General features: G+C 47.4%; 1 protein-coding gene across 2 annotated transcripts in view; it reads left to right on the top strand.

Annotated features, from left to right (window-relative positions):
• Positions 1-3,805: 3,805 nt before the first annotated feature.
• The window catches only part of BARX2 (BARX homeobox 2), a 67,685-nt gene continuing 58,483 nt past the window's right edge, over positions 3,806-13,007 (top strand). The window contains exon 1 of one of the 2 annotated variants that reach the window (XM_057749018.1): positions 3,806-4,536. In XM_057749018.1, coding sequence (XP_057605001.1) covers positions 4,350-4,536 — 187 coding nt within the window. In that variant the 5' untranslated portion in view covers positions 3,806-4,349. The remainder of the gene's footprint in view (positions 4,537-13,007) is intronic. The other variant, XM_057749019.1, reaches the window with a different exon arrangement.

The raw sequence follows: 13,007 nt of genomic DNA, 5'->3' as shown, positions 1-13,007 counted from the left end.
TTACAAGGCTTTCCCTATTTTGCTTTTACATGTCTGAAACTATTTCAAAACTTAGCGACTGAAATACAAGTTATTAAACACACTTTACTGGAGTGTAAGGAGGGCTTCTCCTCCCCCCTTCCCACTTGGAGAAAAGATGATTGGGAATGAATTTGTGTACTTGAAGGACTTGTGCCCTGGCCACGTCTATCTACCTCAACATATAGCCCAAGTTTATAAAAGGATAGTTACACAAAAAATGAAGCTGAGCTCATTTACCTAGAGTGAGATCCTAGATGCAATTTAAATGCCACCCTAGGATTTTTAAGTACCATTTTGTTTTATTAAATTTCATGCGTTCTAGTTGAATGGAGACACAGGCTGTCAGCTGAAATGGGAAAGAGCGATTCTTTGGTTTCTAGTTGTCAGAACATTTTAACTTTGCACAGGTGTCTTTGCCCCCTTGCTTCTGGCTGGGCTGTATCCCGAGGAATCAGGCGCCAGCTGGGGGAGGGGCGCTGATCTCCTGAAGACTCCTGGGGGTGTGCATTTTTATCCCCTTCCGTGCCTGCCTGAGCAAGCGTGGCTCAGTACAGACGGGTCTGTTCCTCTCCGTGTGTGTTCCTCCCGGTAGAGGGGCAGACACTGCCTGGGTACAGTCACAGGAGGTTGGGAAGTGTCTGTGGGTCTCCAGCAGCTGGAAAAGGTTTGAGGCTCTTTGGCAGATGTTTGCTGTTCCAGCCACTTCATTAATGTTGGAAACTAAACCCCTGACTATTCCTAACCAAAGCCCCGCTTCGTGATTGACAGCTGGGGTGTGCTTCCTCCCACGGAAACCCTTTACAGTCTGAGATCAGGAGAGAGGAGTGAAAAGAGTGAGATGAGAGCAAAATGGGAATTGGGCTAGATGCTGTTGCTGAAAAACCAAAAATATAAAGGAAGGAGAGACTCATTTAAGGAGAAAGACAAATTTAGTACTACTAGTGAAGATCTGAAGCCCCACCATGTGCTTGGGTCTTACACATTTTATGATTATCCCAGCTTTCGTGCATTAATTTATTCACGACGTTTACTCACAACCTACTACGTGCCAGGTGCTATGCTGGTGTTGGTGACAGAAGATGAATTGTCCAGTGGGTGAAACAAACATGCAGAAGGCAATCATACATTAAAGGAACCTCTAAGATAGAGGTCGGAACAGCAATGACAGCCTTGGGGAGTGTGGGATCTTTCCCAAAGGAGGTGACATTTGAGATGGGCCTTGAATTAGTTTTTCAGGCAGGGAAGGAGGGAGGGGATGCGGTGCCGTGGGCATTCCCACTGAAGGGAAGAGCTGTGTAACGGCATGGATTATGAAAGGCCAACCTTGTGAAGTAGATATTATGAATATCATTTACAAATGAAAAAACTGAGGCTCAGCTTTGATTATAAGCAAGAGAGAGCTGGAGGCTCCAGACTCCGAGATCTGGAATCTCTCTCAACTATACCTGGGGACTTGTGCTCTCAGACCCCCTCCGAGATTTCTTGCCTCTCTGGTAGAAAATAGAAAAGATGGGAAATCCAATAAGCTATTATTGAATTTATTATTTAGCTATTTAAAACTCGGCAGATTTCAAGTCGAAAGACCAGTTGCGGGAGAGTCTGAGTGAACGTTGTGCCCGTGGTCGAGTGGACACAGGGAGGAAAGACGGTTGGAGGGCTCGGCGGGCGGAGGCGAGGCCGGTTCCCTCCGGGCCAGTCCTCTCCCGCGAGCCGCCCGCAGCCGTCCGGGTGGCAGCGCCGCGACGCAGGGGCACAGGAGCGCGGCTCCAGATCCGGGTCTGAAGAGAGGGAAGGAAGAGAGGGAAGGAAGACAGGAGCAAGGACAGGAAGAGAGGAAAGAAAGAAAAAAAGAAACCAGGATGGCAGATGGGGAGGAGAGATGCGGGAGTTCGATCGAGCAGAGGAGGCCCCAAGTGCTGGGAACAGTGGGGAAAGGAGAAATGGGTGGACGCGGAGGAAAGGAACGGGAAGAGCCAGCGAGGGGAAAATAAATCTAGAGGACAGGACAAGAGGTGGAGGAAAAGACTGGGCCGGAAGAGTAGCAAGGGCGCGCGCATTCCGTGAAGGCCCGACAGAGGGTCCAAACGGCTAACGCTCGGTCCCTTGCCAGGGTCGCCGGGTGCGATGCAGAAGCCCGGGGGTCGCCGCTACGCCGCGCCCTCCAATCCCACCAAACACTCAGTTTCTAGGTGCTGCAGACAGAGTTGCACTTTCCAGCGGGAAATAGAACTCCCCACCCAACAATGTCCTCAGCGCGAATGTCGCGCCCCTGGGATGTTCGCCGGCTCCTGGCGCAGCGGGTCCTTGGATCGGACCCCTGGGTCGGGGCGCCGGGTGGCGCTCCCCCAGCTGAGCCGGGAGCGTCCTCGGCCCCGCGCTGGGCAGCAGAAAAGGCCATCACAGCCGGGGTCGCGCCCGGGGCCAATGCGGCGACCTCCAGGCTCTGCGGCGGTCCGCGCGCCGCCACCGGGACACCCGGCCGCAGCTCTCGCCGGCCCTCGAGCCGTCTCTCCGGGAGGAGAAGAATGAGCATGAGGAGATAGCATGAGAACAAACGAAAACCGTTCTAAATGGAGAGGAGAAGAGGAGGGGAGCCAGGGCGCACGCAAACGCTTCGGGAATGAAGTTCCTCAAAGGCGCGTTGCGGGCCACGTCTAATGCAAGGCTCTGATTTGGTTTATTACTGTTTTCTCTAAGTGTGTAATCATTAGTTCTCCAGGCGTGTCCCTTCCCTCTGAGTTGAACCACCGGCCCAGGCGCCCTTGTCCACTTGCTTCTGCGGCGACTCGGGCTCCTGGGCGAGCCGCTCCGCAGCGAGCCCGCCGTGACCCGGGACCGCGAGATGTCACCAGCCCCAAACTCGGTCTCGGAGAAGGCCATCCGCTTCTGTAATTCTCAGTCTCCTTACCATGCGTTTCCCTTCCGGCCCCGTGCAAACCAACTCCCAGACAAAATTGCGTGAAACCCGCAGCACCGGCAGTTTCTGCCGAGCGCGGGCGCAGGGGCAAGACGTGGGCAGCGGGACGGTCCGGGTGCCGAGGCTGAGTGGGGTCCCCTCGCCCCTCGCCCAACAATTCCAACTGAAAACAAAAGTTCGTTCAGATACTGATTGGAACAGGCTCGGAAGTTAGGCGCCCAGGAGGCAGAAGACAAATCACCTAACGAACGCGTCCTGGCGGCTCCCCGAACCCTAAGCGTAGCCAGGGACCCGGCGGACGAAAGCCGTGCCGGAGTATCCGGCGCGAGGAGCCTCGACCGGGCTGACTGCCCGAAGCCCCGCCGCACCCGGCAGGCGCGCTACGCTTGTCCTTCTGGAGACGAAAAAACGTTTACAAAGTTTAATAATAAAAAAGGAACACGTGCTTTTGTTGATTGCTTTTTTTTTTTTTAAACAGTTTACTATAGGGATAACGGACAGGGCAAGGGTTTGGGATGGTTTGGGATCTCTGTGGGACAGTCAAGGTCACGATCTCGGGGCATACGCCGGGTACTGGAGCGCGCTGGCCGGGCGCGGGCTGCGAGCGTAGGGGACGCGAGGGGCGGCCGCTGTCCTCGGGAGCGGCGCGCGGAAGTCCACGTGGGGAGGGAGGAAGGCACCCCGGTCCTTGGGGGCGCCGGTTCTGGGGCCCGCAGTCCCGGGAGCCTCGGCGAGGTCTCGACTTCTTTGTACTAATAGACCAGGACGTGCCCGCCTACCAGGTGCGGTAGGAGCCGGGCCCGGTGCGCTGCATGCCCCGCGCGAGGGCGGCGCGCGGGGCTCGGCGGGGGCAGCTGCCCGCGGAGGCCTGGTCGGTTGGCTGGGGCGGCGCGCGCTCCCCGCACCGCGCGCACACATGGGCGCGCACACTGCACGCACGCACGCACACACACACACACACACACACCTGGAGCTCGTCCCAGGAGGGGGGCGGGGAGCAGAGCCAAGGCGAGTGTCTTAAAATAGGCAGGCAGACGAGCGCGAGACACTGAGAGGCGGGAGGAGGCGATCGAGAGCGGCGGGCACGAGGCGCGCAGGTCCGCGCCGTGTTGCACAGGCGGGCTGGGAGGGGTGGGCGCCGACGCCCCTCGGCGGCCGGCCCTCCGCGCGGCTCCTCACCCGGCCCTGCAGGAAGCGCGCGCTGATTGACACCTGCACTGTCCCCAAAGGCTCCGAGAAGATGCTGATCCGCGGGTGGGTCTAGACGCGCGGCCCGCGCGCCGGGTGCCGGCTCCCTTCCGCGCGCCTCCCGAGCCCCGCCGCCTCCGGCCGCCAAGGAGCGCCGGACCGAGGCCCTCGCCTGCGCGCCAGCCCCGCGGCCCCGGCCGGCGGGCGCTCGCCCCGGCTCACCATGCACTGCCACGCGGAGCTGAGGCTGAGCTCGCCCGGCCAGCTGAAAGCAGCCAGGCGGCGCTACAAGACTTTCATGATCGATGAGATCCTCTCCAAGGAGACCTGCGACTACTTTGAGAAACTTTCCCTCTACTCCGTGTGCCCGTCGCTGGTCGTGCGACCCAAGCCCCTGCATTCCTGTACCGGTAAGACGGCCCGCGGCGGCGCAGTGGGGTGCGGCAGCTTTCGCGCCGGGGACGGGCGCTTGACCGCCCCTGTCCTCCCACCCGAGGGCGAGAGGAAGGGGCCCGGGAATTCTGGGCCCCTGCAAGAGGACTAGACTTGTCCGCGGCGGCGAGCATTGCAGAGGCCTGGGAGGGGCCGGCAAGGTGTCGATGGCAAGGTTAGAAATGCAGTCAAGGCAGCGCCCCCGAGAGCCGGTCACTCCGCAGCGCCTGGGATCTGCTGGCAGGAGAACCGTCCTCATTCCCAGCGCGGCAGTAGCTTTCAGGCCCAAAGTTCAAACCCTTGACCTGGTTCCGCACCTAAATCATTGTCTCGGGAAGTGGCGTTGCTTCTCACCTTAAGTTAACTCCTCCAACCTCCTCCTGTCTCCACTGGGAATTTTACAAGTAAATCGGTATCCTGAAGTTCCCAGCAAAATCCTGAATCCGCTGAACTTTTCTTAGAAGGATCTCCCTCTGGGGAAGTAGTTCTGGAATGTGTCGCGTTGTGGGGCAAGCTGAGGAGATCAACCCTGTGAATTTTAAGTGACTAAAAAACAATGGGCACAATAAAAACATTCCTCAAATCTAGTTTCCTTTCTCCAGGAGGATAAGACCCCTAGGAAAAAAATAAAGAGCACTTAATAAATACATTTAAGAAGTCATAGATTTATGTAGAAAATAAATCCAAAGGTATTTTAAAAAAACTTTGCATTAAGACAAGCTCCAAGTTTCATAGTGCCCTGGCATTATAAGGTCTTAGGCTATCCAAACTTGGGTATAGCCCAAAAAAAAAAAAAAAAATGAAGCAATTTCATCAAAACAATTATTGACTGTGCTTTGAACTGAAGGTAAAAATTTAGTATTTCCAAACCAAAAGACCCTTGGAGGGTATGTTTGTTGCATGGGTGGCATGAAATAAATGAATTTAATTGTACTTATACTGAAAAAGTAAAGTGAAGAGCTAGCAGTGGTTTTCAAAGATGTTTTTGGAACGTTCAGGCCAAGAGCTGCTAGTACACAATGCTTGGAATACTGCATTTTCTGTTGATTCCATTTATAGGCTCTCTAGGACAATCAGTAGACATGTGTGTAAATGCATACAGTAAAGTTCTTTTACAACCAAGTTGTTCCTATGTGTATTTGGTAATAAAATGAATATTATATTCAGTTATTCCTTTGTAAAATAAATTTTGTTCATAAGGTGGAATGAGGCCTGGTAGCCCAGAACAAGACTTGTAATACTGAATTTTAAAAGCCAAAAAATATACAAAACAAGAAACGAAGAAGAAATCTTAGAAACAAAGTAGATACGGTTGATGTTGATGTTTTGACATTTGTGTGTCTTGCTATGCGTTGGCCCTGGGATGAGTTGTCTACATAGATCTTGGAGAGGGGAAGTAGGCTGATTGTTGTTTTGAGCATAAAGACTCATTTGCCACAGGAACTCAAATCCCTTAAAGGAAAAAGAGGATCCGTTTTAATAATAAATCTCTTGCACCCTGAAAAGACATTGCGTACCTGGGTGTCCCTAGGACGAAGCAGAACAGCTTCGCCTAAGCACCTAGGCAGAGTCTGATGCCTGCAAACATTTTAGTGATTTCGTGCCATGCGTTGACTTGAAGGCGGCTTTTCCTGGCTTTTAGCAGTCACAGAATTGGATCATAGGAGAAATCACGCCAGAAAAAGAGTAATAAATAGCCTCCGAAAACAATGATCCAGTCATCGGTGGAGGCTGAGTAAGTTCTGTGTTTTATTGAACCTTGTGTGGGACATAAATCAGAGGAAAACACAGTGATTCATATGTACTTTTGTGAGTGTTAAAAGTGAATTGCATATATTTCACAAACTGAAAGTTTTGCTCAGTCTTGTGCTTTTGAAGTTCTTTGATGGTTTGTGGGAGAGGGTGGTTATTGGCACTGGCGTTCTTGCCCTGTTACTCCCATGCCTGATTTCTTTAGGCTGTTCTTTTGAAAATGTGTTGTGATTTTGCTCTAGTTGAGATTTAAAATATAGAAACTGGGATTTGCCAGTGGAATTAAACCCATAAAAACTGGCTACAATATTCCATCTTTTCAGATCCTAAGCTTTCAGTGGGTTTACGATTACAGTTAAAGTCTTACATGTATTAGATCATGGGAATACCATTAGCGACTCCTCGAAGGTTTTGCAAATACCATGCTTTCCAAGCAGTTTTGTTGCTTTTAATAGTTATGTTCAGGATCACACATCTTAGATTGGATGAACTTAATCTTTTTTTTTTAATTATTAGCTAAAAAACCCAGTAAGTTGCTTGCCTCCATAATGAAACTGTATCTATATCTATATCTATTTTCTGGATAGAGAGAAATGTTCAGCACTTTTGGTGGAACCAATGCTTAAAATATTCAAATCAAGTGAAAGGCATAAATTGGAATTAAAGTTACTGAACTGTCTCATCCTTTGGTTTGCTGTTTTAAGATTTAAATAACTAACAGCAGTGAACTTTGTCAGATAAAATAATGAAAACTAAGATAATAAAGTGGCCACCCTGCACAATGAGTACATGAAATTGTGGTAGAAAAAAAGCTACAGCCTTTCAAAAGCCTCTACATAATTAAGCAATCCGTGTTGTTTAGATTTAGCAATCCAAACATCAATTTATGATACTGATCTCCTCGGGCTGAAGAGCATGTATTCAAGTAAACTGAGAAATGGAAACATTTTTTATCAGGCAGATAATCACTTGACAGTAATTTATTATTAGACACTCTAACCTTGACAGGATACTCATCTTCAAAAAAAATTGTTTATTTGAACAGGCCCTTCCTTATTAAAAGATAGTAATTTTAGTTTTAGGAAGCGAACTCTAAATAGATTTAAGTTTCCTAATAGATCTGCTGCATCACATAATAGATATTGAGTAAGGGAATCCTTTTCTTAAAGCCAAACTAAAGGAACATTTGTCATTCAATTTAAAATAAAATTAAAAAAGCTAAGCCCAAAGAGAGCCTCCATTTGAAAAAAAAAAGTTTGTGATTCAGACCACTGACGAGGTGTGGAACATGTTTAGAATTAATTTAGTTTACAACATGTTGTTCTTATTTGAAAATCTGATAACAGTAATCCTCATTCAGAATGGAAGTGTATTGCAATTTAGAAGCCAGTGATGATCTCTTGTAAACATTAGAACGTTGACAGTGACTGAAGGCCAAAAATGACCTGCAGTTTATGATATCAAAAATGTTATTTAACTCTCGGGTGCATTGTTTTATTTTTCTGGTTGTGATTAATGTTTCTTGGTGGAGGAGTCACTTGAACTGGCTTCTCAGGACAGAACAGATTGCAGAGGTACTGGCACACTTCCTTTAGAAGGATCTCTCTTTCAGTTTGAGCTTTAGAAATAGGCAGAGTTTCTAAAACTCTGAGGGGTGTTTGGAAAAATTGAGTGTTGGGGTGTTTGGAAAAAACGAGTAACTTGCTTCACAAAAACAAGGATGTCACAATGTACCCTAAGAGTTTTCATATGAAGATACTGAGAAGCCAACCCATTGTGCATAATTATTTATAACTTATTATAATTATTGTTACTTATAACCTAGAATTACCCTAGGACTTGTACACGCACATTTGGAGGGAGGTGAATATGGCTATTTGCAGATTTTACAACCCATAACCACGACATGACTTTTAGTGATTTCAGTAAAGCATATAGTTTAATTCTTTTTCTCTTCTCTGGCAGAAGAGTTCTGTAGGCTGTCTCCCTGACTTCCAGTGGCCAGTCTTATAGAGCTGACTGAAGTGTTTTAGAGCTGGAAGGAATCATAGCGACCACATATCAACCTTCCCAAGAAGACCATACTTTTTTTCTTTTTGCAAAGTGCTAGGGTCACGTCGGGGTTTAAACGTACTTTCAGCCCACACTGTACACTGCTGTCTTTCATATTAGGGTACTCAGAAATCAGGAAGATTTTTCCAACTCTGTTACACACCCAGGAGCAATCTGTGCAGTCACACCCAAGGGACAGTCAACCAGCCAATTAAAAGGGGCATGTGGGGAAGGGTGTTTATCTTAGGAGGTGGCTTTGAGAACATTTTATTCTTCGGTGGGTCCAAGAGAAACAAGTTCTTTGGGGTGGTGTCCTTGGGTTCATTTTTATCACAAAGATTGGATGTCATCCTGGTGAAAAATGAAATGAGGTGTGGTCATGTGTGATGGGAGTTAGGGAGCCGGCTGCCACCTCACGAGTTGGCTCCAGTGATTCCCCAAATCCTAGCTGTCTTTTAGTCAGAGACCAAAACCCATAGGATCTTGGGAACCTGGATCTCAGGCACTGGGATGTTGATGGAGAAATGTAAACTGGGGGTTTGGAAAATGATCTTTATTAACAAGCATTTGTATTTCTGCCAGAGGCAAATAGGCTTTTATTAGCAATTACTCATCACAGCCTCTCCTGTTCCCATTCTAAGGGTCAATAAATCAAGGAGAGCACAGGATAGAGGACTCATCCAGGGTCAGGATATATTTGGAGCTGAGCTCTTTTGGATCCTCAGTTGTTGTCTCCTTACTCCTTAAATTTTCTGATGCCTTTGTTAAACAGAGAGACTGAGGGACTCCTTAGGGGGTCAGTTTTAATGTGTGAATAGTTTATTAGCCATTTCTTCGCTGGTTCTTATTTTCCTAATAGCGAATGGGAAAATGATTCAAAATTGAGGAAGTTAAAATGCCTTTCCAAAGGTCTATAATCTTCCGTATCATTTAATTCAATAGTTTAATTCAACAAATATTTACACTTGCTTGGTCACAACACTGCCATTGCTTTTAAGTTTATTCTAAGTCTTGGCTAACAGTTGGGATATTTTAAACCTTTCTCTGAAGCACTTGTAGAACCACTGCCAAGCTCTTCTTTGTGGTCCTCTAGAGTCTATGTGGGCACTTTGGAATTGTGGAACATTATGGCAGTTTAATCCATTTGCTTACCATCTGCAATTTTCTCTTTGAACTCCACCTAAAGGGTATTATCGGCACCAAAACGGTCATCTTAACCTCCTTAAATACAACTCAACTGAAATTGTATATACAGTAAATCTTTTACGAAGCCAATTTCTTACAGTGTTGGTTGTATCTCTGGGTGGAAAATAGAATTTGTGACGCAAGTGTGACCAGTATATAGTTGCTGGTTTTCACATACCTCGGGAATCTAAATGAAAAGATTGTTAGGTTTTTACATCCCAGGAATCTATGTGAAAAACAGTAAGGACAGTAAAATGTTGTTTAGATTGTAAAGAGAGATGAAAGTGAAAAAAGGGAAGGAATAGGGAAAAAGAAAAAGATAGGTTTCCTTGAAACTCTTGAAGTCACATGATTCCGCCTGGCGTGTAGCTCAGTGTCCTTCAGAGTGACTCTAGGGGCCACACAGAGGTGGCTTCTGAAATTCTGTCCCTGCATGGACAGTAAATGACCAGAGTTGATGTTATGTGGACACCTGCTGGGGCCCCTTCAGGGAAGAGCCTTGAGCAGGGGCCCTGCCCAGCATTTAGCATTACTGTGAAGGACTGAATCAGTGTTAACCCAGAAGCTTTTCTGGGTGCTATTCGCACTTTGTTTTGAGATCGGGAGGAAGAACAGAGGTGGAAGTTCAGCAGGGCACAGATCTGAGGCTCCCCGCTTTGTAGAAGCCTGGGAACGTCGGTGGGGGTGGTGGGACCTGCAGGCCACGCTCGCCACTCGTCCGCCCAGAGTGAAATCAGTTCGGGTCCTGTGGCTCCCCCTGTTGATGAAGCCTTAGCTGGAACGTGGTTAGAGGGCTGTAAGGCTTTGAGTGAGGTGGGCAGATCGAGGCCTTGTTTTGCATTCTGTCTTGGCGAGTGCCCGTTTCCATTCTGCTCTTGAGGAGGTGGTGTTTTTACTGTGGCACCAGAGATGGACCCCATCAGCTGGATTAGCCACCTTCTAACCCAGAACTTGCCAAAGCCCACAGGTGCTCGCTCGACTGCTTCGTATCACTCGGATGCAAATCTCTTGGGAGTAGCACGACAAAGAGGGAAAAAGAGAGAGAGAAGGACAGAGAACATTTGGGTGAAGCCTTCCCGCATGTGGCGAAGGCCCTCTGTCCTGCCTGGCGTGTCTGCCTCCGGTTCAGCTGCTGTGAGGGTGGAATGGTTGTTTCTCCATCCACGGCACTGATGATAGGCTTAGAATTGGCCTTAGAATTTACCAGGAACAGCTTCAGACCAGGGCTGTGTACCAACTTAGTGATATTAACAAAATGAGAAATACTCTGACTCCAGGAGAAGTGTTTTTTTGTTTGTTTGTTTGTTTGTTTGTTTGCTTTTTAACCAGGAAACCTTTGCAGACCCTCAGGATTTAATTTATTTTTATTGCTGCTTAATAACAGTTAGAAAAAGAAATGTCTTCTTAAAATGAATGTTCTAAATAAAAACACAGTTAATATTCCATTACAGAATCTAATTACTTATCATCACCAGAGCATTTTTATATGGCAGTTTAACTTCTTGGAAGTGGAAACTTGGCAACATTGAAGGAAGAAAGCACTACACCCAGATAGATATCAGAAGATGATCTAATTATATTTGGGCTGGAGTTGACTCTTACCCATGATTGCTCTGCAAAAGATAGGAGGAGGGTCACTAAGGAAAGGCTCTCGTTTCTTTAGTGCCGGTGGAAATTGAATATGGAGGGAGATGATTCTGAATGTTAGATGAGGTGCAAGTACATGTGAAAAGGGACTCCGCCAGTCACTGGTGGAAGCTGATGTCAGGACCACTTGATCGTCCTGGAGGTCAGCTGTATATGCTCCCTGACTCCACTGGCAGAGTTCATAAAGATGAACATGGCCCTTCTCCAAGGAGAGGCCAAGATGCAACTGAGCAGAAGCCAATCTGGGAGGATCTCAGTATGAAACTCAATGTGTTAAGAGTCCTAGCAGAAGAGCTTACATGTGCCTGCCTCCGAGGTGATGTCAATGTACTTTTGGTCACTATTTAAAAAACACTTCTGGGGACTTCCCTGGTGGTGCAGTGGTTAAGACTCTGCGCTCCCAGTGCCGGGGGCCCGGGTTTAATCTCTGGTCAGGGAACTAGATCCCACATGTATGCTGCAAGTAAAGAGCCCATGTGCTGCAACTAAGGAGCCTGCCTGCCACAACTAAGGAGCCCTCAGGCCACAACTAAGACCCAGTGCAACCAAAACAAAAACAAAAAAACCACTTCTGTGTGTAATAAGTGATAGGATGACTGTCTTTTCACTTTTCTCATGCGAGGATCGCTTATCATATGTGGGGACATGGAGGGGTCTTGGGCCTGGTGGCATTGCATGAAGTCACGGCTGTGTTTCCACCCCGGGAATACCAGATAGGTTCCTAATACTGATTACCTGCCAGCCCCCACCGCCCACTCCCCTCTTCCCAGAGGTCTTTTCACACAGGTACTTAACCATTGCTGAAATTTACGATCATGGTCATTTCACAGACAAGATCACAGCCACTCGTAGATTGGAGGATGTGTAACTTCGATGCTTCAAGTGCTATCTGGGAGAATCAACGTTGCACACTTTCCTCATGGTAATTTATAAACAACAGAATTCTGATATTATGTCTCTGTATCATGGAGAAATCGGAGCCAGAGATGCTCAGAGTCCTCTTCCTGAGTCCTGCAGCATTTATCTCAAAGGGGGCTACGAACTGGAGAGAAAGGCTAGAAATGCATACTCTAAACCCTGAACCTCATTATTCATCTTCATAACGATACAGTAAGTCCCCTACATACGAACCTTCAAGTTGCGAACTTTCAAAGACGTGAACATGTGTTCGCATGTCCAATCACGTAAGTTAGTTCATGTGTCTGGCGTACATTGTCACGTGGGTGCATCCTCTGCAAGTGGTTGTGCTTTTGTGTACTTTATTGTTCAGTACTGTATAGAGTACAGTCATGCAACATCTTTATTTCAAGCCTAGGATGTCTGGAAGCAAGCGTAAAAGCAGTGGTGATGTAGCTGATACTACTGTACTTTTCAAGGTACTATACTGTAAGATTAAAAATGTTTTCTTTATTTTTTGTGTTTTTTAATGTATTATTTGTGTGGAAAGCATTATAAACCTGTTACAGTACAGTACTATAAAGCCGATTGCGTTAGTTTGGTACCTCGGCTAACTCTGTTGGACTTACAGACAAATTGAACTTACGAATGCGCTCTTGGAATGAAACTTGTTTGGATGTAGGAGACTTACTGTAATAGAAATAGTGGCTTGTTTTGAGGTTCAACGTGTGATAGGCCCTGGACCCAGTGCTTTTTGATCAGCTAACAATCGTTCCTAAGAGATGTTATCTCTGCTTTACTAATGGGAAGATGAGAAGTTAAGTAACTTTCCAAAAGTCACAGAATATATGAAGATCTCTTCTAAAGCAGTTAGGAAAAAGGCAAGTAGAAAAATTGGCAGTTCGTAGAAGTGAGG

This window comes from Hippopotamus amphibius, chromosome 9, assembly GCF_030028045.1.
Source record: "Hippopotamus amphibius kiboko isolate mHipAmp2 chromosome 9, mHipAmp2.hap2, whole genome shotgun sequence".
NCBI classification, from domain to species: Eukaryota; Metazoa; Chordata; class Mammalia; order Artiodactyla; family Hippopotamidae; genus Hippopotamus; species Hippopotamus amphibius.
This window is presented reverse-complemented; position numbering and strand designations above follow the sequence as displayed.